Source organism: Sciurus carolinensis, chromosome 5, assembly GCF_902686445.1.
Source record: "Sciurus carolinensis chromosome 5, mSciCar1.2, whole genome shotgun sequence".
NCBI lineage: Eukaryota > Metazoa > Chordata > Mammalia > Rodentia > Sciuridae > Sciurus > Sciurus carolinensis.
Genome location: NC_062217.1, coordinates 33,923,163 through 33,950,616, shown reverse-complemented (window position 1 = coordinate 33,950,616; position 27,454 = coordinate 33,923,163). Strand labels below are relative to the sequence as shown.

The following is a 27,454-nucleotide window of genomic DNA, read 5'->3' as shown; positions in this document are numbered from 1 at the left end:
AAAATTCATCCATTGGGATTGTGTTTTATGTGTCTGTATGTCCTCAGTCCACAAAAATATCTGAATACAACACAGATAAGCATCACTAAACTGTTTTTGAGTAATTTATAATAAATAAGATTATTTGTGTGAATTTGTATAATTATACCTCAATAAGAACATTCTTTCTAAATTCAGCTTATTTCTAACATATATATATATATATGTTATCTAAACTAAGATGTATATTTAGTTTTAAATTTAAATTGAAAGTTACTTTTAACTGACACATTAAAACATAAATATTGTACATGTTTGTGGAGAACCATGCAATGTTTTGGTACATGTATTCATTGTACAGTGACAAAATTAGGTTAAATGTGTCTACTTCTTCAAAGATTTTATTTCCATATGGTGAATATGTGCAAAATTTTTCTTTTAGCTTTTTGAGATACATAGTATATGGTTGTTATTGATAGTCACCCTCCCGTGGAGTAGTACACCAGAACTTCTTACTCCTGTGTGACTATAACTTAGTACCCATTGGTCACTCCTCCCTCCGCTGCTCTCCCCAGTCTCTGGTAACCCCCATTCTGCTCTTAACTTACAAGAGATCAGCATTTTATATCCCAGAGATAAGTGACAGTATCAGTAATGTCTTTTCTGCACTTGGCTTATTTCACTTAGCACAATAATCTCCTGTTCTAGCTATGTCGTAAATGACAGTATTATTTTGCTTTTAATAGTAAATGAAATACTTTTTTTAGAAGTGAAAATAATTAATCTCATAATACGATAAATGATTAGATTGAGGACCCAAACAAGAGAAAATTCTATGATGTTCAAAATTTAATTTCTATCTCATTATTATAAAATGCATTAGAAACTCTTCCTCATAGTTGTACCTACCTGAAAAATTGCTGTACTTTGGAAACAGTTTCACTGAAAACCTCAGTAATATTTAACAATGAGAAATCAGTCCATGATCAAGAGATCCTAATTAGAATAAGACATAACTCATGCTTGTTTAAATATGTCAAAATATACTCTACTATCATGTATTACTAAAAAGAACAAACAACATTTTTAAAAAGAGCAGTTTAGAAAGCTAGCATGTTTATAAATTCAGTAAAAAAAATATAGACCTTGGTAGAAACAAGGAAATCATTTAGTATAGTTTTAAGGGAAGGAGAAGAGAGGTAAAGTTAGTGATGTGTTCATGGTCACAACACTTTTTTCTTTCCTTCTTTATTTTTATTTTATTTTTTTTGGCAAAGACAACAAAAAAGCAGAAACTATTAGAAACTGAGAAAGTCACACCTATCATTAAAAAATATTCGATTTGGTCACCCTCTGATTCTTGAATTCTCTCTACTGCATTCCCTTTAAGTTGTCTCTTCTTTGCTTGAAAACTGGGAACAACAGAAAATTTATGCCTCTGAGATAGACTGTTTAATCTTTGGACAAGATTTACTATTAAAACATCACCATTTTGTTGAGATGAGAGCTTTGTCTTTATAACTTCTACCTATTCATCTTGTTTCTAGCTTTTGGGCTCACTGAAAACAGTCTAACATGAGACTCCCTCTAAATATTAAAGATAACTGTCTTGTAACAAAACAAACTTTCATTTTGTGATTCAAGAGCATTTACATTTTTAGGAAAATGAATTGTGTTCTGATTATCCAAATTAAATATGGAAAACAAAAATAAATCAGAGCTTACCCCTAGGTAACCTTTCTTAATTGTTAGTGTAGTCACCTCCTTCTTAATGTGGGCTTTTCCATTGTTGCAGACACATTTTTATTGTGTTTAACATTTTGCCTGTGATTACCACTTATCATGCCATGATTAATTTTCCATGACAGTAAAATGCAATATGTATTATTTTAATACTTGAACATTTTTTATTAAATAAACACTTAGCACTTCGTTGAACTGACAATTATTGGCTTTTAAGTTTCTATTTTTTCCCAACAGTAAATAACAGAGTTTTATTTATCTTAGTGCATACATTGCCTGCCTTGTAAAATATAACTTTAGAGTAGCTTCCTGGAAAAGGTATTTCTAGGGTAAATGACTTGAACCTTTCAAAATACTGATGCACATATTTCGAATTCCTTTTTAGTTTCAACTACCACCAACAATTTACAAGAGGTGTATTTTCACTGCACTATCTGACATTGGGTATTCTTTTGTCTGTAACCTAAATACATTCAGCATGGAATATCTTTTATTTTATTGGTATATTTCTCAGATTTTAGAGATCAGTGAAATTGAATGCTTTTTCTTTTTTTAATTTTTTAATTTGTTCTAATTAGTTATATATGACAGAATGCATTTATGCATTTTGATAAATCATACATAAATGAAGTATGATTTCTTATTTTTCTGATTATACATCTTGAAGGATCACATCAGTCATGCAGTTATATATGTATGTGAGGTAATAATGTCTGTTTCACTCTACTGTCCTTCTTACCCCCATAGTCTTTCCCTTCCCTTCATTCCCCTCTACCTAATCTATAAAGTAACTCTCTTCTTCCCTAGTGCATCCACCCCTTATTGTGAATTAGCATCTGCATATCAGAGAAAACATTCACCTTTGGTTTTTTGGGTTTGGCTTATTTCCCTTAGCATGATATTCTCCAACTCCATCCATTTTTCAAATAATATTTTCTACTCATACATTTTTTTTTAATCTGAGGAAACTGTTCATTTTACTGTGTCCTAGTGGTTTGTCTTTTCTACCTAGTAAACTTCCCTGTCATATTTATCTTGAAGAATTCCCTAGTTATTTTGCATTTTGATTTTGTGAATTGTTTAATGCAGTTCTAAAATTTTTAAATGGTATGGTATGCATATCATGAATATTCCTACGATCTTTCCCCATTGATTTTACTTAGAAAACTCATCTTTCTTAAAAGGATAGATGAATATTTGTATTTTCCTATCATTTTATTTGTTTCAATATTTAAATTTGAAATCCATATAAAATCCATTCTCATGGTGCTATCAATTAATCTTTTCCAAAGCTTAAAAACCAATTGACTCAACATTATCTTTTATTTTTTTATTTTCGAACTCTGACTTGTCCTCTTCCTTCTCAATGTGCTCCTCTGCAATGTGAGCTCAAGTTCTTCTGGTTCTGTCTCTGCCACTGCCTGTATCTCACACAGACGCATGCCACCATCCTTACTACCCCGCCACCAGCAACAACAGCAAAATAGCAGCAGCACTTAAGCCATAGTGTACCTTTTCATATTTCTGCAATAATGTCATTGGGTACTATTTTTTTTCCATAGAAGGATCACATATTTATAAAAAAAATTATATGTGTATCCTAATTTAAGCATTTTGTACCATTAAAAGTTTAGTTTAGTTTTGTTTTTCTGTTTTGGACAAAAGACCATTGAAACTATGACCATTTACACAATCTCTCTCTCTCTCTCTCTCTCTCTCTCTCTCTCTCTCTCTCTCTCTCTCTCTCTCTCTCTTCCTCTGTGCGCACACATGCATGCACACACACGAACACACACACACACACACACACACACACACACACGCAGAAACTTGAGGTCAGGTATGGACCACAGAATCTGATTGTGGCAGTTCATGTGAAATACATTTTGTGGTTGAATGAATCATTATTTTATCTTCAATCTTGTAAAGTACTTTCTTTCCAAATGTGTACCACCAACGTTTCTTCTTAAAGTTGTTTTCTTTATAACAAATTATACTTTCATTGTCAAGCAGACAAGTAGTGACATGTTCAACCAAATGAAATGACTTCTGGTGTACTAATAGTAATCCATATACATACATTCTGGGTTTTAAGTGTTACATATGCTTTCTGAAAAACTTCAAATTCTACAAAATTGTAGAAAATAACAGAGAATGCGGAAAAGAAGGATTAAGTTATGATGACATAAAACACATTCACACTCTGAGCACAAATAAAAACTTTAAATGATAAACTCATAAGATATATGTGTGAATATTGTACTAACATGAACTTTGTAAGTTTTGCATTTCAAATTTTAGGAGAGCATGTTTCTACATTCCTGTGGACTCTTGGTGGTACTTGGTTTATTGGCAGATGGTCTCTGAGCTTCAGTTTTTCATAATTTCTAATCAATCAGCAATGTGAATCATCTTTAAAATTAGAAATCAGATTATGTCCTACTTCCATTAAAAGCATTTTTGTAACTTATTATCTTTGAAATTCCAAAATCCTTGCCCTGAATCCTCTGGCTACTGTGAAGTTCTGCAGACTCATCTACTCCTCTCTTTCTCCTTCTTGCTCTATACAACCCAACAAGGCTGAGTTATATAATGCATAATGTTCCTCCTGCCTCATGGTTTTCTCACTTTCTGGCACCTTTAACATAATGGTTCTCTGCAGTTTTTACATAGATAGCAGTTTGTCATCTCTCATGCCTCAAAGATGCTACCCAATCAACCCCACTTAATGTAGCTCTCCATCTCTTCCCTTTCTCTTGTGTTTCTCCCTGCTTCACCAGTTGCTTCAATTAAAGCCCTTAACAACATGTATAATTATTTTCTTTGCTATATTTTGTGGTCCCTTCCAATGGGTCATGAATTCTGTGAATGCAAGAAGTTTTGCTCTCATTCAGTGTGATATTGCCAATGCTTACTGTGCAAATCTTGACCTGTAGATGTTCAATAAACATTTCATTCATTCAACAAATATTTATTCAGCTTTTGTTATGCATGCTTATCTAAGCATCATGCCTATGCTGGTGAGAAAAATAGACAAAAATCTCTTGACTGTTTAAATGAAAGAAAACTCTCCTGTCATATCTTTATCTATCCTTTCCATATAATGTTCTTTTAATTTCAAATACAATCTTTGAGTGAAAAATTGTCTGAGACCATATGCATAAGACTAATTCTTTCCTCCAGTTAAATAGTTTTAATAAGATGTAAAATTTTAGCTTCAAGGTTCTAAGGTTTTTTTTTTTTTTTTTTCAATTTTCAAAGCAATACCCAAATATATCTCCGCCTCTGGTTTGCTAAGAAGGAGGATGCAGGGGGGGCGGGGAGAAAAAAAATAACAGAATGAATCAAAAACTATTACCCTAGGTAAATGTATGATTACTCAAATAGTATGCCTCTACTTCATGTACAAACAGAGAAACAAGATGTATCCCATTTGTTTACAATAAAAATGAATTAAAAAAAAAAGAAATGCTGCATAAGCAATAACTTAGCTTTCCAAAATAAATATGCTGGGCATAAAAAAAAAAAAGGAGGATGCTGTTAATCTAACTTTCATACTTTCTTTGTTTTGGATTCCATAAAATATCACCATTCAATTTTCTAATACAGCAAAGCTAAATTCATTAAAACTCACCAGGGTATAGGTGAACACCACCCAACTGAGTTTTATAAGACCCATGAAGGAGTAGTCAGTTTAAGGTATTTATAAAGATTTCTGGTCTGGACTTGGGTGGTTTGAGGTGGATCTTTCAGGGTGAGAAAATGATTGGCATTAGGAAATATTTGTGAGGTAATAGTTTAGGATTGGTGCATTTAATAAGAAGAGTCTTGTAAGTAAATTTGTTCAGTAAGAGAGCTATTTGCCCAGGTAAGAAAAATGTTGTCTCAGATAAACCTATGCAGGAATTTATTGATGTGAACAGTGAAGCAGTGAAATTATTTATTGGTTTACAATCTTACTTTTCCATAGGCAGAATTTTATATAAAAACAAATGTTGACAGAGTTGTTTCTAAGAAGACAAGTGGTTGCAGTTTTCTTTTTATTTTTTCATTTTAGTTATACATGACAGTAGAATGTATTTTGGCAGTATATAGATACACAAAATATAACATTCTATTTAGTTTTCCACTCTTACGTTCCTACATGCTGTGGAGTTATCCTGGTCGTGTATATAGATACAAAGCTAAGAAAGTTCTGACCAATTCCTTCTACTGTCTTTCCTATTTCCCTCCCCACTCCTTTCCCTTCATTTCCCTTTGTCTAATCCAGTGGACCTCTATTCTTCCCCTCTCTACCTTTCCTTGCTGTGTGTTAGCATCCACATATCAAAGAGAACTTTTGGGCTTTGGTTTTTTTGTGATTGGCTTATATCACTTAGCACGATATTCTCCAGTTCCATCTATTTACTGGCAAATGCCATAATTTCATTCTTCTTTATGGTTGAGTAATATTCCGTTGTGTATGTATACACAGAATACTCCAGTCAGAATGGCAGTTATAAAGAATACAAGTATCAATAAATGTTGGCAAGGGTGTGGGAAAAAGGTACTTTGACACATTGTTTGTGGGACTACAAATGTGTGCAACCACTCTGGAAAGCAGTTTTCCTTAGAAAACTTGGAATGGAACCACCATTTGACCCAGTTATCCCACTCCTTGGTCTATACCCAAAGGACTTAAAAACAGCATCCTACAGAGATGCAGCTCAACTCACAATAGCTAAGCTATAGAACGAACCTAGCTGTCCTTCAATAGATGATTGGATAAAGAAAATGTGGTTGCAGTTTTTACAGTTACCGAGCAGGTGGAATACAGCCCTGGAGGCGGGGGCAGGGAGAGGTTAGGCTACAAGGCTGACTGCTCCAGAAATATTCAGAATCAAATTGGTAAGAAAACAGGTTTTTTTTTTTTAATTGTAAACAAATGGGGTACAACTTTTTTCTCTGTACATGAAGTAGAGGCATACCATTTGTGTAATCATACATTTACATAGAGTAATGTGTTTGATTCATTCTGTTATTTTTTCCTTCCCCCCACGCCCCCACCCCTCTTTTCCCTCTATACAGTCCCTCCTTCTTCCATTCTCATCTCCCTCCCACCCCCCATTATGTATCATCATCCACTTATCAGCAAGATCATTCGTCCTTCGGTTTTTTGAGATTGGCTTATCTCACTTAGCATGATATTCTCCAATTTCATCCATTTGTCTGCAAATGCCATAATTTTATTATTCTTTATGGCTAAGTAATATTCCATTATATATATGTATATATATATATACCACAGTTTCTTTATCCATTCATCAATTGAGGGGGAAAACAGCTTTTATTCAAAGCCAGCTTTGAAGGAAAATGGAAGAAACACTGTTGGAAAAGTTTCATCTTTGAAATCTCTGAAGGCAAGCAAGGCTTTTAAAGGAAAAGAGGCAGGGAAGAAGACGCAGTCAAGTGATACCGAAGGCAGAAAATTGCATATGCACAGTTCATCAGCCTGAGCTTCCCAGGCCTGAGGAGGGGCTAACTGCTCTCAACTGCCCTGGCCCTGCCAGGGTGGGGTGATGCAGTCCTTCTCAGCATGAGGAGTTTGTCCCTAATTCAGATGGGGGACCCCAAATTCGGTTTATTTCCTTAGGGGATACCTCCCATCCCCTTTTATAATTTTTCTTTCTAAAAGGGATTTGCTCTTATATAACCTACATGGCAGGATATATAAGCAATCCAAGGTCTTCCATTTTTTTTTATAATTGTGAAGGTTACTGGTCATTACTACTAAAAATACTTCCTATACTCCACTATCTCATTTTCATTTTCTATGATTGCTGTTTTGCACATGCTGGCTCCAGTGTTTCTAATCTCTCTTTCGGTTAACTTTTATCTTTCACAGATGGGGAGGGTTTCAAGACCAGATCACTGATTTATTCTACTGTTGCTCTATCAGTATCTCAGATTTTTGCTGAATTTTTGTTCCTGAGTTTTCCCTCTATTCTCTTATGTAAATTCTGTAGAGATTAATACATACATGCACATTAGTCTCTTGTTATTTGGTACATTAATTCTACTTCTTCTATTATAAAATGTTCAAACTGTTTCCCCAGGGTGCCTTGTTTTTCCCTTTGTGTTCACCCTCACCTAGAAGGATCAGCAAATGACTAAAATCTATACCTTGCTGAAGCATTTAGGCAGTGGAGCTGAGAAGCAAGTTCCAGAATCATGAGCTATACTTGTGTTAATTTATGCATCAGAATTGCAATTCCTCACTTAGCAGACAAAAGGTTGTTGGTAAAGATGTACAGAGAAGAAAACAGGTTAAAAAAAAAAAAGAAAGCATTTTTCATGGGCTATTTCCTAGTTTCATAGCTACTGAACTGCTAAACCAATTTTAGATAAGTGGTTAAAAAAACTTGACATTTTAATTTAATTTCTTTATTCAAATGGCAGTGGAATACGTCTCAAAGTATAGTCATTAATTTAATGATTCATCAATAAACTTTGGACACTGATGCAAAACTTTATAAGTCAGTGTCCTCCATGCAGACCAGTAAGGAATGTTCCTAATCCAAGAAATCCACAGAGTTTATGAAAAGATTCATTAAAAAGAGCCATGTAACCTGCCTTGAAGGAAGAGAAGAAAAATTCTCAGAGCCTGTGATACTTCTTCAATAAGGTTTTACTTTTTTTTTTTTTTTTTTTTTTTTTTTTTTGGGAATTGCTAGGGGCTCAAGGAAAGGAAAAGCATCCCATTTGGAAAGAATGGTGTGGGAAAAGGCATGAATGTATAGCAGTCAAGTCGTCTGGTATTCTTGTCAATCTAAACTAAGATTTGCCAGGGGTAATCTTGGAAACTAGACGTAAGGGACTGGTATTCCTTAAGAAATTAGTTTTCTGGTGAACGTTTATCAGTCTCTTAGGGACTATAGTAAGAAAGTGATTCAACCAGATTTACATTTTAGAGTGATTAGGAATGTGATATTGTGGAGTAAAAATAGAAAGGATGCAAGACTAACATCAGTGAGATTCTTTGAATGGATATTATTTCAGCCAATATAAAAGATGAATGGGAGATAAAGTAATTGACATTGTAGAGAGGAAATGCTGTTGAATAGTTGAAATATGGCCAGGGAGACATAAGAAATTGCAGAGACATGTTTAAGCAGCTTTAAGATGGCGGCTGGCGCTGAGCCAAGAGGTGGCGCATAATTAGCATTAATACAGCGGATCTCTTATGACCTTTTGCCTAATTAGTTAATGTCTCCTTTGTGCTGGTGGTCAACAGATGTTCCTCATTCTTTCTTGATTGGTACAGTGGGACATGCTTCAATTGTGCTAATCCTAAGCTGACTGGCTACCTTAGGTATATAAGACATTCTCTTCACCTGGGCAGGGGTCGCAGATCACAGATCACAGAATGCCTAAGAACGCGCCTCTAGCACACACCTCCAAGAAGCGACCCACCTTTAAGAAGCAGTAGACCTCTGAAAGTGTAGCCTCTCTGAAAGCGTAGCACCTCTAAAATTAAGCAAAGCCTCTCTTCCTCTATAAACTAGTGAACAAGCAAGCAAGCAAGGAAGTAGCCCAGATAAAGATAATAAAAGTAGTTCATTCCCAGTCCACCTCTGATAAATTCCTGTGGGATTGTTGCTGCGGGTGGCAACAAGAAATGATTCTTAATATGACTGATTTGAGTTTACATTTAAATGGCCACATATGAGTGATGGGACAGCACTGATGCAGAACTTGAGAGACAGGTGTGGTCTGACAACATAGATTTTATAGCATATTTTAAAGAATATGTGTGGGTTTCATGTAGCATTTAAAAAAAAAAAAACATTATGAATAGGAATAAGGGGAGTGATAGATGGAGTAAAGAGCCACACACAGAATCCTGGTAAGACCAAGGTTCAGCGATAGCTGGAAGAAAGGGAATCCATGTGAACTACTAAGGGAAGGTCCTATAGAGGCAGCAGGTGAGACATTTAGGCAGTTTGACCTGGAACCCAGAACAAGGCAAGTTCCAACCAGAGAACATAATTACTAGAGGTTCCTGAAAACTCGGGTATTACAGGGCCCAAAAAGTACAAAATGTATCTGGCAATTTGCAGGATGCAATTAAGGAAAAATATCATTTGTGATTAGGATAAATACCATATTAGAGAGAGTAAATGAGTTCATTGGAAATCAGCCTAAGATTCATAAAGAAAATCAGAGATAATAATGAGGGAAATGCTAAAGATAATTAAAATTAAAATATATGTGAGGATTAAGGGCATTTTGACTGGTGGGGAAGGAGTCATGCTGCTGAATTTTCAAGTATGAAAACAGAAGAATAATGCAAAGGTTTAGGAAGGCAGGAATGAAGGAAGATTTGGAACTGCAGGACTAGCAAAGAATGAACAATTTTCTTTGAAACTGCAGGGAAAAGAGAGAGATTGATACATGCATCCTAACTGTCAGGGGGGACATCCGAACTTGGAATGCCACATATATTTTCTAAAATGTGTTTTCTAAATCCCAGAAGATTAAAAAAAACAACCTTTTTGTTTTTCCTATGACATCCTCCTCAATATGTGTATTAAAAATTGGCGATGATTAGTGTTTAAAGATTTGTCTCTGTTGAACTTGAAGGGGCTTCCATTTTTACAGTAAGTTTGATCTCCATTTTTTCTCTGTGAAATTCTAGGATGTCATAATATTTTAGTCAGCCAAGTGTTTTTGTTGTTATTTCTACTTCAAATCAGACTCCAGAAAAAGTATAAATGAAATTTAATCTGTGAGTAATAGTACCCTAAAAACAAAGTCTTTATTTGTCGCCCTATTATGAGTTCACACCTGTGAATGTTTCTTTTGATGAACTATGGAAGAAAGGAAAGAAAAAATGATGAGAAAGTTCATTTTACTATTAACAATGTATAACAAAAAGAGGACATTTCTATATATTTTCCTGGAGTTCTTCAGAACTCAAATTCACTGTTCTTCCCACTGCACAAGTAAGCTGGTTCTTTAGAGAATGTGCCTTCAGATCTCCAAACATATCTGGGCTTTTTATTTCCTTGTATAACTTTCTGTTAGATAATTGTGGTTTTTCTGCATAGTGACAATTCTTAGAATTTATCTTGGGATCAGTGTCAAATTGTAGCTCTCACCACATTTTTTCAAATAAATCCCTTAACTATGTAGGGAAAATAAATGTCAGAATATAGAAAAAGTCTCATCTCAGGATCTGAGTTTCCCCTATCCCCATCATTTCCTGTCTGTTTTCTGTGTCTTTGCAACAACCTGATGAATTGTTTCATTCCTGGTTTTATAAAAGGTCAATGAAATGAAAAGATTATTTAAATTCTATAATCTTAGGGGGAAATCTTTTTTCACTCCAGAAAATTCTTTCTGAACATGTGGGACAAGGAGCAGGCTTTTATTCCAACGTTTTAGGTCAAGGTGTTCTTCACACTCAGTACCAGGTTCTTTTTAGACTTCCCATCCTCGAGCAACCCTCTAGCTGCTGATAAGTGTGTCAGCTCAGGAACTCCAGCACTTATCAGCACCTTCCACTTGCTAGTGCATTCAGAGAGCAATTTTAAAATGCTTAAAATGTCGAACTTTTTTTTGTCCTTCTATTAGTATCCCGACATCTCAAGTAATCAAGAAGGACAAGTCTATGTAATGAAAAATTGTACAATTTCCTTATTCTTGTAGGTTTTAGCCATAAGTATCTCCCCTCTCTCTCTCCTCTCTCCTTTCACTCCTCTCTCTGTTTTAATATTCTGTTGTAAATATTTGAATGTTATTTATTTAATATATGTGGATTTGAAATATATTTCAGATCCATCCAGTCTAAGTTCTTACTTTCTTTCCAAATCAAAGAGTTGTCAGAGGTCACTTGAGTTAATAAAAGACCTCTCTCAGCACTCACTTTTGATTCTCACCCCTATTCTATTCTATCCACTTTATGGATGGAGGGACAGGTTATTCAATATGATGTCTCACGCCCACCTCTTAAATACCATGTCGACAGGAATGTCTTTCAGTGTGATACCACTCTTTTAAAAATGTACTTGGTAGCTCACATTTATGAGAATTATCTGGATTAAATGAAATGGATTTTAAAGAAGTCTAATTTATCCCTCTCTCTCCCCAAGTACCTGCTGTTCTATCCCACAGTTCTTTATTATCATTGACATCTTGTATTTTGAAACTGAGAGGTAAAATGTTGTTACCCTAATTCATTGTTCAGTAGCATCATTAACAAAAATTAAGTAAACAAAATAAAATGTGTTTTTTCCATTCCCTAGACTGCCCCCTGATCTTGATAAAATTGACATGATGTATGTGTCTGTATGGTGGGGGGTGGGAATGTGCATACATGTTCATTTTAACCTGTATGTTAGGGTAAATACATTCAAACACTTTGTCAATCGAGTAAGAAATCTTGAATTCAGCCTTAAAAGAAAATTCCATGTATTTTTCCAAGAGTCATGGGTAAGGGCAGTGAGATAGTAGAGAATGTACCCACTGCTGAAATACAACATAAATGTCAGTTATCATTATCATGAACCATTCGACTGTAGTCCTGGCAAAACTACAGTGTGAAGGTCTTGGCGTCGATCCTACTTGCTCTACTGATGCAACATGGGGTTGGGAAAGAGGTTCTGGGAAATGAATCACCATTGATGTTCTAAGGCAGATATTTTAATGGCATCGCTGATGCATAAGTGGGGCAGTCAGGGTTAGATCATTAAAATGACGTAGTGTCATGACAACATTGATTCATTAATTTTAGCTACACTGAAAGATGGTTAAATTCTCATTCTTATATAATATATACATTACTACTGTTACACCAGAATGAGTAAAAGCATCCTTAAATACTGAAATCATAACCAGGCTTCACCTGGTAATTTGTGCATTTAAAATTAGTATATTTTGAACATCTGCTTTTGGCTTAGTTTCTGAAGGGACCTTAAAAATTGCTAAATCTAACCTGCCAGAGAGGAACAAATTATGAAACAATGATCTTGTATATTGGTTCCTCTTTCTAGATATTTGAGAAATCATGATGAATGATCTAGATGTCAAAAAGTGAAAATTAACTAATTATCAAAATCACTAACAAATTAAGATAAAATAAAACAATTCATAATTTTCTAAACTGAAAATATTACTGCAAATATAATCATAGTTGTTAATACAATGTATATTTAATCTATAGTTAAAGACTATTCAAATCAGGTAAACTTATGAAATGATTAGTTCTATAAAGCATTAATATGAATATGCTTATTTAGGTAATTAAACTAACTCACTCATTTTATTTTTACATGGTAACTATGTATAAATAGATAGGTATGTTAAATTTAAATAACACAAAACTACAAAAGAGTTCAAATAACAAGTGTGAAAGGAAGAACTAACTTTAATAAACTATAACTTTATATACAGTTTTATGTAAGTTCTTATTTGTTAAATGCACATAAGTTTTTTATTGCAGTTAATATATATTTTTTGTAAATTTATACCACTAGGATGACACTAAATATAGCTTCCACTATTATTTTGTCTTAAGATAAATTTTAATTTATTTAAAATAATTTCCTTATATTGAAATATATCTTTGCTATAATTTCCAAATAATAATAAATTTTATAATAAATACATTCCAGCTTTGGGGTTTATTGTTCATCATATAAAGGTGAGAGAATTTTTTAAAGCAGCATTTTCATAATATATTCTTTCTCTATTTAATCCTTTTCTTTGGTAATGGAATTGCATTAACTCATCAAGGATTATTAATATCATCAGTACACATTCTTTTTCCCTCAATAAATTAACTTACAAACAGCAAATATAAAATTTTGTTCATTAGACTCAATATAAAATTTTATTGCTATTAATATTGTTGATTTGCATTAATTTTGATGTTAATACTTACTAACATTTAGAACATATGGCAAATGAAAATATTTTGCCAACAAACTGATATTCCATAATTATAGTAGAATCTTCATGATTAGCAAAATTGACAGTGAATGATATACTTGAATATCCCTGATCTGATTTGAGGAACTCATGATTTCTGATTTTCAAAGTGTTTTGTTAAAAACTGTTTATATTCATGATGAAGTTGGTAAATAGTTTTCAAAGCTGTCCAGTGGCAGTATTTGCTGAATGTCACTTGTAGAATAATTTTTAAAATGACTTGCCCAATACCACCTCTTTTTATTTCTCTTAGATCAGGACTTTGTAACTTGTATTTCAGTTAGCTGAATAACTATTAAGTCTATGTCCATTGTTTAAAGGAAATAAAACCTTCCCTCATTAGTTCATAATAGTATTGTCATTGATATCCTGGGGTTGAGAAAGAAATCGGATGCATGACCACTTAAAAAGCATACTAACACTAACCCTTGTGTTTTTTGTATGTGCTTTCAGAGATAAAGAAATAGCATGGCATGAAACATGGCTCAGTTCTATTACAAAAGAAATGTTAATGCCCCCTACAGAGATCGCATCCCTCTGAGGATAGTCCGAGCAGAATCTGAACTCTCGCCATCAGAGAAAGCCTACTTGAATGCCGTGGAAAAGGGAGACTATGCCAGTGTCAAGAAGTCCCTAGAGGAAGCTGAAATATATTTTAAAATCAATATTAATTGCATCGATCCTCTCGGAAGGACTGCTCTTCTCATTGCAATTGAGAACGAGAACCTGGAGCTTATCGAGCTACTCTTAAGCTTCAATGTCTACGTTGGAGATGCTCTGTTACATGCTATCCGGAAAGAGGTCGTTGGAGCTGTTGAGCTGCTACTGAACCACAAAAAGCCAAGTGGAGAAAAGCAGGTACGTGTGCACATGCGGTTGTTAATTTATTTTGCCAGTGGCAAATTTCTTTAGATGTTCAAATTCCCTGCAAATCATAAAAACAAATAAGCATCAAAATCAAAACTATTATAACAGAAAAATACTGTTAAGTATACCCTGTGTTTCTGACACCTCTCACCTCCCCTTGCGCTTCCTGCCCTGACAAATCAGATGTAATGGTGAAAACCAAAGAAAAAGCAACCTGTGTAGGCTTCTCATAAATTGCAAACAACTCAATGGAACGTACAGCATGTTATGTTACTGGTGACGGGATGTGTAGGTGTGGGTGTTTTTTCCTCTGGTTTCTAACATTCTACACCATCAAACAAAATTGTTTATCTTCCTACTTAACATCCTTGCTTATTCTAAGCTTCTGCATCTTAATGCAAATGTGAATTACACCATCTAATTTGGATATTGTCCTTTAACACACTCTAGTGGAGTCTTTTAAAAAGTGGAAATTTAAAGAAACAAAAATGATTACTCGATAGCAAATGAACTCCGTAGGCTTATAGCAAATTACTAGTGGCAAAACTGTAGCTATAGCTTATTACTGTTAAGAAAATGAATTGAAGTAGCATACCGTTATACATGTCATTTTTTAAATTTCTATCTCCCTGTTTTTTACCACTTGAGAAGTAGAGAAATCATAGATAGGAATGAATTAGGAGTCTGTTGTTGTCTATCTAGATCCTTCCCTTTCTCATGTCCTGTCTCTGAAAGGTCTGTTTTATTGTGTTTCCCTTCACACTGACACTTCACTTTCCTTCATTAAGGCTAATGGACTAATTGCAAAGACTTGCAGATACCGTGGTGACTTAAAATCTGTCTTATAAAGAAAAATCTTATAAAACGTGCTATTCCAAACCTAGCAATTTCTGCCCTGTTGGATAATACACAAATCTCTTGTCTCTACAAATGATATATTAGGAAGTGTGACATTCTTTTAAAGCAAGCTCTGCTATGGCTACCCTCTTATCTGTGCTTTCCTGGAGGACTTTTATCAGAGTCTTTGCCATTATTAGGGTGAAAACCTGTGACTGAGTGTCTCTCTTTCTTCTCAGAAGCCTGTGTTCCATGGTCCATAATTCTGTCTCTTCCCCTTCTACCCTTTCCCCTTACCTAAAGCAAAGGCTTTTTAAACTACACTGCACAGTTACAGCCCCTCTCTGCTTGTTCCTTTGTCCACATTTTATTGTTTGTTTCATCGGTAGCTTCTTGTGTTATCTTCTTATCATATTTGTAAAATTTATTTATAGGAAAGTCTATTTTTCTGATCCACTCTCAAATGTGAACCAACCTATATTGGAATAGACACGTAATAGTAATATCTAAAGACATATTTCATGTTACATCCCAGAGTTTCACCACTAAGGAGGTCCTGGACCCTAGATGGAAATAAGCAGGAGTTTATTTTTATCTGTGTAAACTAGAGTGCCCCATCTTAGACACCTTGTGATTTTGAAATTTCTTCCACAATCATGTACCTAAAGCATTTGCATCTTTTTCCTTTGGTGCTGGGTATTGAATCCAGGACCTTGTGTATGCTAAGAAAGAGTTCTACCACTGAGCTATATCCTAACTTAAGCATTGCATTTTCTAATAGCAACATATTATTTGTACACCCTCTTGTTTATGCTCATGTTGGCACCTGTAAGACAGATGTTGAGGCTGTGGTAGAGATCTTTTTAGATTGAAGGAAGTCTGTAGAACAAAATTGCCATTGAATTTGTCATTTCATGTGTTACTAAAGAACCTTCTTAGTTCTATTTTCTAAAGAACTTTGGCTCTTTAGACATTGACATTTGTGCTGACCAGAGTAATTTGGTGTCTGGAGAAGATATCTGCTATTATGAGAGTGTTTGTTGGAAGATGTTCAATTTCTAAGCTAAACCCTAGTCTCACAAGTAGGTCCTGGCTCCTTTGAGACACTTGATCTGGACCCTGATTATTAATAAAAGACAGTAAAGGTTTGCAATCTGCCAGGAGTCTGAAGTATCCCAGACCATGTGTTTCTGGAAGATCTCTCCTGTATCAGTTTGCTGGCCAAGAATTCCTTTGCTATTTGTACATTCTAGAATTCCTCTTTACCGAAGGCACTGAGAATAAACAGTAATTGTATCTTTTTTTGTTAACTTCATAATTTTGAAAGAGCAATTCCAATCTACCTCATAGTATCTGGTATACTGTGCCGTACAATAAATATGAGGTTTTATCAATATGAAATATACTTAGACTATCACACAAAAGACGTCCATAGGGCTGGGATAGTTTGCTAGAGCTTGATGATGTATCTGTGATTTTCATAGGTAATACCTGTTATAACAAGGCCACCATCTTCTGGAATGACAGTTTCTATAAATCAAGGTGTTATAGATAGCAGTATGGTCCTGATAGAACTCTTTTCTCTCATAAACTGTATTTTTTAGATAATTTTTGTGATTGTTGAAAGCATTTTGTATATGGTTATAATTCACCTACCTTCCGGATATGTAGGTATCTGTCCTCATAGACTCTGAAATACATTGTAATTTTATTGTCCTCATTAAAGTCAGGCCTTAAAGCATGAAAATAATAGTAGCAGACTAAATAAAGTAAATGTAATGTTATAAAATGAGGTCAAGTGAGAGACTCTAGTAGAAACATCATACAAATCTGATTATTACAATGCTTACTAAGACCCTGAAACACAAGTGTGTACTAGAAATACTTTCCCTTCTTACAAACCTGCCACGTTTCTTTCTCTGGAAGAAGATGTGGTGTTCAAAGGCATGCTCAAAGTGTTCCTATCCACCAAGGAACCACTTTCGGATGCTTTTTCTGCCAGGCCTTGTGTTGGGTGCTAAGGTCATGCCATTCCTGTTCTACAGAGTCTTAATTCTACTTAGGAAGAAACACAGGAAAACAAAACTTGGCACTGTGAATAGAGGTGGTCACAATGGAAAAGAGGAAAAAATAATTCTCTAATAATTATGAGGTGAAATTGATTGGAGTGGGTCAATATACCATGCTGCTGGGTGGAGGGCATGAGAGAACAGGAGAGGGACTCACAGGAAAAGGGAAAGAATGTTCATGGATCTATACCTTGGAAAATTTAACACTATCAACTGAGATGAAGAACATGAGAAAAGGGTTGTGGGACCAGACTGGAAATATTTAGTTTTTGACTTATTGTCAATGATGTCCTGGAGTTAGTTAGGAATGAAAGAAGTAAGAATGTGGGTCCTGGATTGGCAGTGAACTCAGTGGAGTAAATAAAACCACCTCTCTTCCTGTTGTCCTGACACTGATTTTCTCTTCTTTCCCTTAAACATGTGATTTTTAGTATATCAAATGACTTTCTCAATGCAGCATTTAATGAAAAGAGTTAAGTGTTACTAGATAGAGGGACATAGATCTTTAAGTATTTCCTTCTACTTTTGATATTGGTATTTTCCTTCTACTTTTAATATAGACTTTCATAAAGAAGGGTATTGAGTTCCTAAGGATTTTTAAAAATTTATTGTAAAAAATGAGAAGGGCAATACTTTGTTCATTTCTTTCATACAATGTACAACACGAAGAAATTAGTTCTTTGCATTAAGCAGAAAGACGGAACATTATGTATCCTTACTGAGACAAATTCTCTGTTAAATTATTACACTGGTATGCTCTAAACCTTTTTTTAACCTTCTCTTACCTTCTTTCTATAGAGAGAATAATGGAAAGTGACTTCCTGGCCTCTTTTTCAGTTAATTGATTGGTTACTTGACTTTTAATTATTTGTAGCAGACCTTTCTCTTCAATGTCTTCTAAGGCCAGATTCAATTTTAGTTTCAGGTGCTTCAGTAAATGTTTCTCAGAGGCAGAAGTTGTTTTTCCATTCTTTATTGACACCAGTGGCTCTAAATCATTAGCATACTCACTGGGCAGGCCTGCTCATGGACAGATTGCTGCACCCCACCTGCATTCTCTGACACAGCAAGTTTGGAATGAGGTCCCAGGATTTGTATTTCTGACAAGTTCCCAGGTGATGTGAATGCTGCAGATGACATTTTGAGAAATAGTGACTTAGAGGATGTTGAAAGTTACAGAATACCTACAACTATCTATCTGATGTTAGGTGTGTTCAATTCTACTATACTAACCTGGTTTAATTCGTCTAAATACTAACTATTAAGTTTGGTTTAATATGTGAGTGTTTCTTGTTTTCAGTAGTAACTTTATTATTCTCCCTCCTTTGGGTAAAAGACCTTACACAATATTATTTATTAGTTCAAAGTTAAGATCCTGGAGCATTTGCACCAAAAAACATTTTATTTTAAAGCTCTGCTATGAAGACTATAGGATTTATACACAGAAGGCATCTTGGAGATCACTCATTCAATCCAATCACTTTATTGCACAAAACTGAGTAAGAACAGGGGACTCACTAGTGCTTGGGATTTGATTTGACTAAAAGGACTATGAATCCTGAGCTAGCACCCAATCTTAGGAAAGTCAAAATGATCAGGATGATGGTGATGATGACAGCTACAATAATGTCAGATAATGTTCAGTACATTTGCCACTTTTCCAGTGGCTATGGTAAGAATTTGACCTTTATTACTTTTTCATTTGATCTCACCTCCATTCATATATGGGAAAATGAAGTACAGAAAGGCTTGAGTAACAATTTCCAGATCACAAAGCCAGGAAGCATCACCACCGGAACTCCGGAATCCCTGGAGACAGCCACCATGCTGGCCTGGCTCTAGCCACTGCACCCCTTTGAATGGGAGTCATTGAAATCATTAGTTAATTATCCTAATTCAGGATATGGATATGACAAATTTAAAAGGATTTTAGTTCTGCATATTTTGTGTCTCTATCCTGAATATTTTAATGCCATTTATAATTTGGTTGCTTAATAAATACTAATTATGGCCCTACAAACTCCTCGCCTTAGCAATGCACTAAGGAAAAACAGATGTCAGAAGATGTGACGTGCTGGAAAAGAGCAAAGAGAGGATTGATAGAAATGATTGCTTCTAGCCCTCATCACCACTTACAAATTGCAGAGAAGTCTCTGAATCTTTCTGAGCCCTGGTTTTCTTGGCTGTTTAAATAAAGAACATAGCCAATCTTATCTGCTTCTCAAAAGCTTAATGATGTTCACATTTTTTTAATTTTTAATTTTTTTGATTCATTGTAGACAAATGGGGTACCACTTTTCATTTCTCTGGTTGTACACGAAGTAGAGTCACACTGTGTAATCATACATGTACATAGGGTAAAGATGTTTGTCTCATTCCATTATCTTTCCATTCCCCCGCCCCCTCCCCATCCCTCACATCCCTCTACACAATCCATCCTTCCTCCATTCTTCTCTTCCTCCGTCCCCCACTCCTGTTATGTATCATCATCCACTTATCAGAGAAAACATTAGCCTTTGGTTTTGGGGGATTGGTTTATCTCACTTAGCATGATATTCTCCAACTCCATCCATTTACCTGCAAATGCCATAATTTTATTCTTTATGACTGAGTAATATTCCATTGTGTATATGTACCACAGTTTCTTTATCCATTCATCTATTAAAAGGCATCTAGATTGGTCCCACAGTCTAGCTATTGTAAATTGAGCTTCTATAAACATTGATGTAATGTGATAAACATTACTGTAGGATGCTGATTTTAAATCCTTTGGGTATAGGCCAAGGAGTGGGATAGCTGAGTTCAATTGTGGTTCCATTCCAAGTTTTCTAAGGATTCTCCATACTGCTTTCCAGAGTGGTGGCACCAATTTACAAACCTACCAGCAATGTATGAGTGTACCTTTTCCCCCCATCCTGGACAACACCTATTGTTGTTTGTATTCTTGATAATCGCCATTCTCATTAGGGTAATCTAATTAGGGTAATCTAATCTTAGGGTAGTTTTGATTTGCATTTCTCTTCACATTTTTAAAAAGTGTTTTTATAAGATAACAAGTAAATACCAACATAATAGTATTAGCATTCTTACTGTATTATGCCTTTATCTCTGTCTCCCTATTGACAAACTTATATACTAATAACACCAAACTTGCGGAAAAGATGAACTTAAACATGACAATGTACCCTTTAGAATACAGGACTCATTTGTTCATTTGAAAAATATAATCATTGTAAACAAAGACCCAGTGCAGGGAAAGCAATGAAGATTTATGCTAGTTCATTATTTTCCTTTCATTTTAGTTTATACGGGGAACCTTCTCTTTTTTTTTTATAGTTTTGGCAGATTTTCAAATACAATGTTGTAACTTTTGAAACATGATATATTAGGAAATCAGAAAATCAGCATATGAAATAGAAGATTGACATTACTGTGTTAATGGAAATATACATTCAACCAAAAATAGATACTGCTAAATAGAAATAGACACTTTCAGTTAATATGGATCTAATAAATATATCCCTGGTTATTAGGTATAGAAATATATTTTACACAAATCTAATTGTGTTCAAATTGACTCCATTTACTTTGAGTTTCAAAAATCAAATATTCTGAAACAGTTTACTCTTAAATCTTTCATCATTGGGTTTTGTTCATTAGGCTTTGGCAAAAGTAATTTGCCTTCTATAGTTCCATTAAATTTATATAATGATTACTAAATCACATGTATACTGTGTTGTCCTTTTAAGTGCTGGTCCTTACAACCCTGTGTCCTCTACAGCATGAAAGCATTTTTACTTTCCTTTAAGATTAACCTGGTTGAGGTTTCTCCCTTCCATTTGTTTTCATTACATTCCTGTCTTAGGTAAAAGCTTGAATATTAACAGTAAATAGGCCTAAATATCAGTAACTGTAAGTCAGGTACAGTGAAAATTCAGATAGGGTAAAAGAGTGAGAGAAAGAGAGAAAAAAGAATCATAGTAAAGCAGTAAAGGGATTCATCTTTACCCCCAAAATGCTTATCCCATTTTGAGAAACAGTCAGATACATTTTTGAGACACCACATTCTTTATATTTTGATGCCATTTATCAATAAAAAAGTTGTTTACAACATTTTCTTAATCTACCATTAACAATGAAACGGCTAAAAATTGTCTCCAAATTTGATCTCTAGAATTTAAAATAGTCAATATAAACAGATACTGCGAAAGACTAAAAAATAAATTGCGTCTTATTATTCCACAGCAGGGAATTTAAAAGCTGCTACCACACAGAGCATAGATTGTGTGTAGTCAGCTGGCAAATGACAATCATGAGAGATCTGAATAATTCTATCCCTAATGAAAGAATTTTTAGAAGATGTACTGTGCTACGCTATTAATATGATAAAGTGGTTTAAGCTAACTGATTATTCTGACTCATAAAATAATACACCATTTAGCCTTCTTAGTCACGTTGAACACCAGCAAATTATAGATAATCCCTCTGAAACATGTTCTTTCACTCTTTCCTCTCAGCATAACACTTACTACTAAAGTTAAAAGCAAATGTGCACAACCCACAAGAGTGAAGGGCTCTGAGCCCCTTCTGAAAACTCAAGTGAACTATAAAACAAAACAGGAGCACCTTCCAGCAAATGCAACAAATCTCTAAGTCTTTAGGTATTTCTGAATTATGCAGGTCCCTTGGGATAGAGGAAGTGAGAAATAGTGAAGAGGATTTAGAGAGAGGAAGATTTAGAACTAAGTCCTGTCTTATAATCTCAGGCCAATCATTGAGTCATTTGAACCTTGACTTTCTCCTAAATAAGAAGGGAACTACAGTTCCTGCCCATCATGTGGTTATGAAGATTCAATAGTTAACATATATTTTACTAACATTGAAATAGCCCAGAAAATGTAACCCCCCCAACTGGATGCCATTTGAAAACTATTATATTCTTACACCAAAGCACTTCTTTATATATTATATTTAATTTGACTAAAAATGCATATGCCCATTGAAGAGGCTAAATATTCTTCAAAGCAAATGTGCTGTGAAGTGTGAATGTTGGTATGCAAAGCAAGTTCATATTAAAACAGGAAAGAATAAAACTAATCTTTCAAATGAGGGCTTTGGTGAAAAGCTTTTGGGGGTTCACTTTTACTAGGTCTCTCCAAGCCATTAAAAATATTTTGATTACACCTACAAACAATAACATATGTTTCAGTGAGCAATACATTAATTGAATTTCTTCATTAATTATGATACTCTGAAAAAAAATTGGTCATTTAGGAATATTAGTGAGTCATTTAATAATTGTAATTAAATGACTACATGTGGTGTTAATATAATTGGGAACTGTAAAAATACGTGTTATGAATGGAATGTCTTGTAACTGCTGTAAGCCCGTCTTTTCCTTTCAATCTGCTTTGTTCATGTATTCTCTGATTAAAGAAAAAAATGCCATTTTATTGCCTTTAATATCAGAAACACGGGCAAAGAGGGATTTAGTGAGTGTAGAATTTTAAATATTCTTTTCAAGAACCAGGTTTTAAAAAGAATGTTCTTATTTTCATCATCATAATTTATGCTTTGTAAGTGTGTTTTCTGGATCAATTAATTTCTAGATATGTCAGCTTTCCAAATCACAGTCATTTGAATTGTTTAATAGAAACGCTCAACAATAATCCCAAACCATGAGCTTTGAACATGTGAGAGCTGAGTTACAGAGTATGGCACACTGAGAGCACTCTGAAACCCTCCCAGAAAGGGTGGTTTTTGGAGAGTCAGATAAATTGATCGTTGCAGATTGGTCAACTGGATGCATAGTCTCTTTAAATAAGGTGGCCCTTCTCATGTGCAACCAAGTGCAACATGCCTTCTTGATCTCTGGAATCTATAAAGGGAGGTATACAGTTTGGTTTGGGGATTTAAGCTTAATCATTAAACAACACTAGTATCACTGTATACAAGTTTGAATTCATAACATCATGATGAGTAAGGTGTAAATTAGAAATAACTCTGTATTTATTGATATGAATATGAATATTCTACATATTTCTTACTCTCTAAAATATCAGTGAATGTTCATTTGGTATTATATGGACTAATTTTCTCAAAACACAATACACCATTTCAAAAATTAAACAAACATAGGTGAATTGTAAATATTTATTACATTTTATCATATCATCATAGCTTGAGGGATGATAAAATTATTAATAGTAATCGTGTAATCACAGCATCTTAGACACTCTTCTGAGACCACTGAACATTGTTATCTCATTTAAATCTCATAACCACCTTTGTTATAAGTTCTTTCATTATTGCCATTTTAGAAAAAGAAACTAACTTGCCTGAAGTCACCTTCAGTAACTAAGTAGAGTTGTTCATCCCTCAGTGTCTGCAAGGGATGGGTTCCAGGATCCTTTTAGATACTAAAATCTGTGGAAGCTTAAGTAAGTCCCTTATAGACAATGGGGAAATATTTGCATATAACCTATGCACATCCTCCTATATACATTGAGTCATCTCTAGACTACTTATAATACATACTGTGGTTTGCAACCGAAATGTCTCCCAAAGGCCAAGTATATGTTAAAGGCTTGGTGTTTAGCCTGTAGCACTATTGGAGGTAGTAGAAACTTCAGGAGGTGGAACCAAGTGAGAGGTCTTCCAGCTGTGGGAGGTGTGTCCCTCCTTTGCCTCTCTTTCTATTTCCTGCTGTGTGATGGACAACTCGCTCCAACATGTGTGATCATCATGATGTGCTGCCTCACCACAGGCCCAAAGTAACTAGGTCAAAGGATTACAGTGTGAAAGCTCCAAAACTGAACCAAAATAAACCTTTTCTCTTTATAAATTGATTTTCTTAGATATCTGTTACAGTGATAGAAAGCTGAGTGACCCAACACCTAATGCCACGTAAATGTTAAGTAAACAGTGGGCATATTATCTTGTTGGGGAAATAACAAGGAAAAAATCTGTACACATTCAGTACAGAGGCACTGTATTTTCAAATGTTTTCAGTCTATGGTGTTTGCATCACTGGATCCAGAGAGCCCCCAAAATTTCATTCTGCTCTCCAGCTCTAGTGTAGACACTACTGAGTTGCAGAGATCATTCTTTCTCACTCTCCTTGCAGTCTTAGAGTCTTTATTCAAGTTGTCTGAGCAGTCATTACTAGCTAACGGGGCTTAAACAAACCAGGAAAAACTGTGTATTCAGGAGTAGAGAGCACAAGAAACTTTTTTGTTTTTACTTTTTTGAAAAACTGGTATGCATTTTCACATTTATTTAATTGATTTCTTCCTCTTATATTGAACTGTTATAAATAAGAAATTTTAGGTTTCAATTGATGAGATCACTTGCCTAAAAAAGATTTGAGAGTTTCACTGTTTTCTTTTACTCTTCCCTTGCCAGAGTGCCTGGTTACTTGGTCCAGCAATCTTAGTCCTTCAGAACCTGCCATGACCTAAGAATAAAGTTTGGTTCTGGAGCAACATAGTCCTGTCCAGGCCTTTGACTGCAAGAAGCGTTCTGAAATTCCTTCAGCCAGAAGCTCCTGACAAACCTTAAGTGCACTAAAATTATTGATTTAATAAAACTGGTTATCCATTTTCCTCCCTTCTTCCTAGATTGTTGTAGGAAGAGATTGGCAGTAATAAGGGAGACACTGCTGGCACAATGAGAAATTGCTGGGAAGAGGGAGGTGAGAACAGCACATTAACAAGAGTGTGGGAGATTAATGTCAAGCAATGCACACGTCACTGTGATCCAGTGGTGGGCCTGACACGGCACCGCGAGGGACTCTGGCAGGAGCTCATTTCTGAACTGAAACCTCTTGGCTGAGACTGCAGAGACAGACCCTGCCTGCCATGCTGGAGGAAGTTATTTTGCAGACAACACAAAACTTTTTCTACATTTACCTATGAGATAGATTATGAAACACTAATTGAGTTCAACGGCCCTCTTCTTTGCTATCATCTTTGCTATCATCATATTCTATACAACTTTTCATACCTCATTTATCACTTTCTATCACTCTCTCCTACTTTGTGAAGATCATAATTACCAACACACACACACACACACACACACACACACACACACCTGTGTATGTGTCTTACTGCAGTATGAATCTATACTGGCATAGACTTGATTTATAGTAAAACTTTAATAACTCCTTTCCTCTTTCTAATCTCCCTCAAAATAGAACTTCAATAATGCATTTTCTTCCCCCAATATCCACTTAAAATTTATTTGTTGGAATGGTCCTTCCAAGCCTACCTACTTTTTGGTAATAGACATAGTTATCTCAGTTTGAAGTTTCCTCTTTTCTCTTGATATATCAACTCTGTGTGTGAGTGTGTGGGTGAGTGTGTGTGAGTGTGTGTGTATGTGTGTGTGTGTGTGTACAGACTGGAGAGAAGGGACTGAGGAGATGGGTACAGGGGCCTGGTGAGTGTGGGGCATGGAGCTCCATCTGCTGTTGGAGCCTGCAGAAGGCAGGGGTCTGTTAAAGCCCCAGTGGCTGATGTGAAGTGACTGGGCGGGCAGTGATCTCTCACCTCCCAGAGGAGCAGAGGTCACTCAGTCCAACTTCACTTGTCAACCAAGAAATCCTCCTCACACCATACACCCCTCTTTCCACTGAGAGACAGTCCTGGAGTGGACGAGAGACCTCTAAAGGAGAAGTCCAAGAGTTGTGAACTCAGGACTCTCTCCTCTGCTATGCTAGGTACCTGTAAAAATGTCAACTTTAACATCCTATTACCTGTATATCAAGAAGCACTTTCTCTTCCATAAATGTTGATTTGCTTTCCTTCCACTTATACTGGATGGAATTCTGATATGTAGCATGGATTTAATAAATATTAACTAAATTTAATAAACCAGACTAATATGACTATAGTAGTACTTGCTGATGTCTAGCATTGCAATTTTTACATCCTAGGTAAAAGGAATTTGGCCAATCAACATTTACTTTTTCCTTATATTTGCCTTCTTTCTGTGTGTGTGTGTGTCTGTGTGCACATATCATATATCTTCATATCATATCACACATATCATATTCATAATTAAAATAGAAAAATGAAGCTGCTTTTCTTAAAATCATAATTTGTGATTTTGGAAGATATCTGAAAGTTAATCTACTGGAATCACACATGCAGTATTTATTATTTCTATTAAGTATTTTTTTTTATTATTGTACACAAATGGGATACATGTTGTTTCTCTATTTGTACATGGCGTAAAGGCATACAATTTGTGTAATCATAAATTTACATAGGGTAATGTTTGATTCATTCTGTTATTTTTTTCCCTTCCCCCCACCCCTCCCACCCCTCTTTTCCCTCTATACAGTCCTTCCTTCCTCCATTCTTGCCCCCCTCCCTAAACCTAACTCTAACCCTAACACTAACTCTTCCCACCCCCCATTATGTGTCATCATCCACTTATTAGCGATATCATTCTTCCTTTGGATTTTTGAGATTGGCTTATCTCACTTAGCATGATATTCTCCAGTTTCATCCATTTGCCTGCAAATGCCATAATTTTATCGTTCTTTATGGCTGAGTAATATTCCATTGTATATATATACCACATTTTCTTTATCCATTCATCAATTGAAGGACATCTAGGTTGGTTCCACAATCTGGCTATTGTGAACTGACCAGCTATGAACATTGATGTGGCTGTATCTCTGTAATATGCTGATTTTAAATCCTTTGGGTATAGGCCAAGGAGTGGGATAGCTGGGTCAAATGGTGGTTCCATTCCAAGTTTTCTAAGGAGTCTCCATACTGCTTTCCAGAGTGGCTGCACTAATTTGCAGCCCCACCAGCAATGTATGAGTGTACCTTTCTCCCCACATCCTCGCTAACACCTGTTGTTGCTTGTATTCTTGATAATCGCCATTCTAATTGGGGTGAGATGGAATCTTAGGGTGGTTTTGATTTGCATTTCTCTTATTACTAGAGATGTTGAACATTTTTCCATATGTT

General features: G+C 35.1%; 1 protein-coding gene across 4 annotated transcripts in view; it reads left to right on the top strand.

Moving 5' to 3' along the window:
- The window catches only part of Trpc4 (transient receptor potential cation channel subfamily C member 4), a 214,897-nt gene that overhangs the window by 51,278 nt on the left and 136,165 nt on the right, over positions 1-27,454 (top strand). For 3 of the 4 annotated variants that reach the window (XM_047553089.1, XM_047553090.1, XM_047553088.1), the window contains exon 2: positions 14,146-14,550. The exons of the other annotated variant lie outside the window; for it this stretch is intronic. In XM_047553089.1, the coding sequence (XP_047409045.1) occupies positions 14,173-14,550 (378 nt within the window). In that variant the 5' untranslated portion in view covers positions 14,146-14,172. The remainder of the gene's footprint in view (positions 1-14,145; positions 14,551-27,454) is intronic. 4 annotated transcript variants of the gene reach the window in all.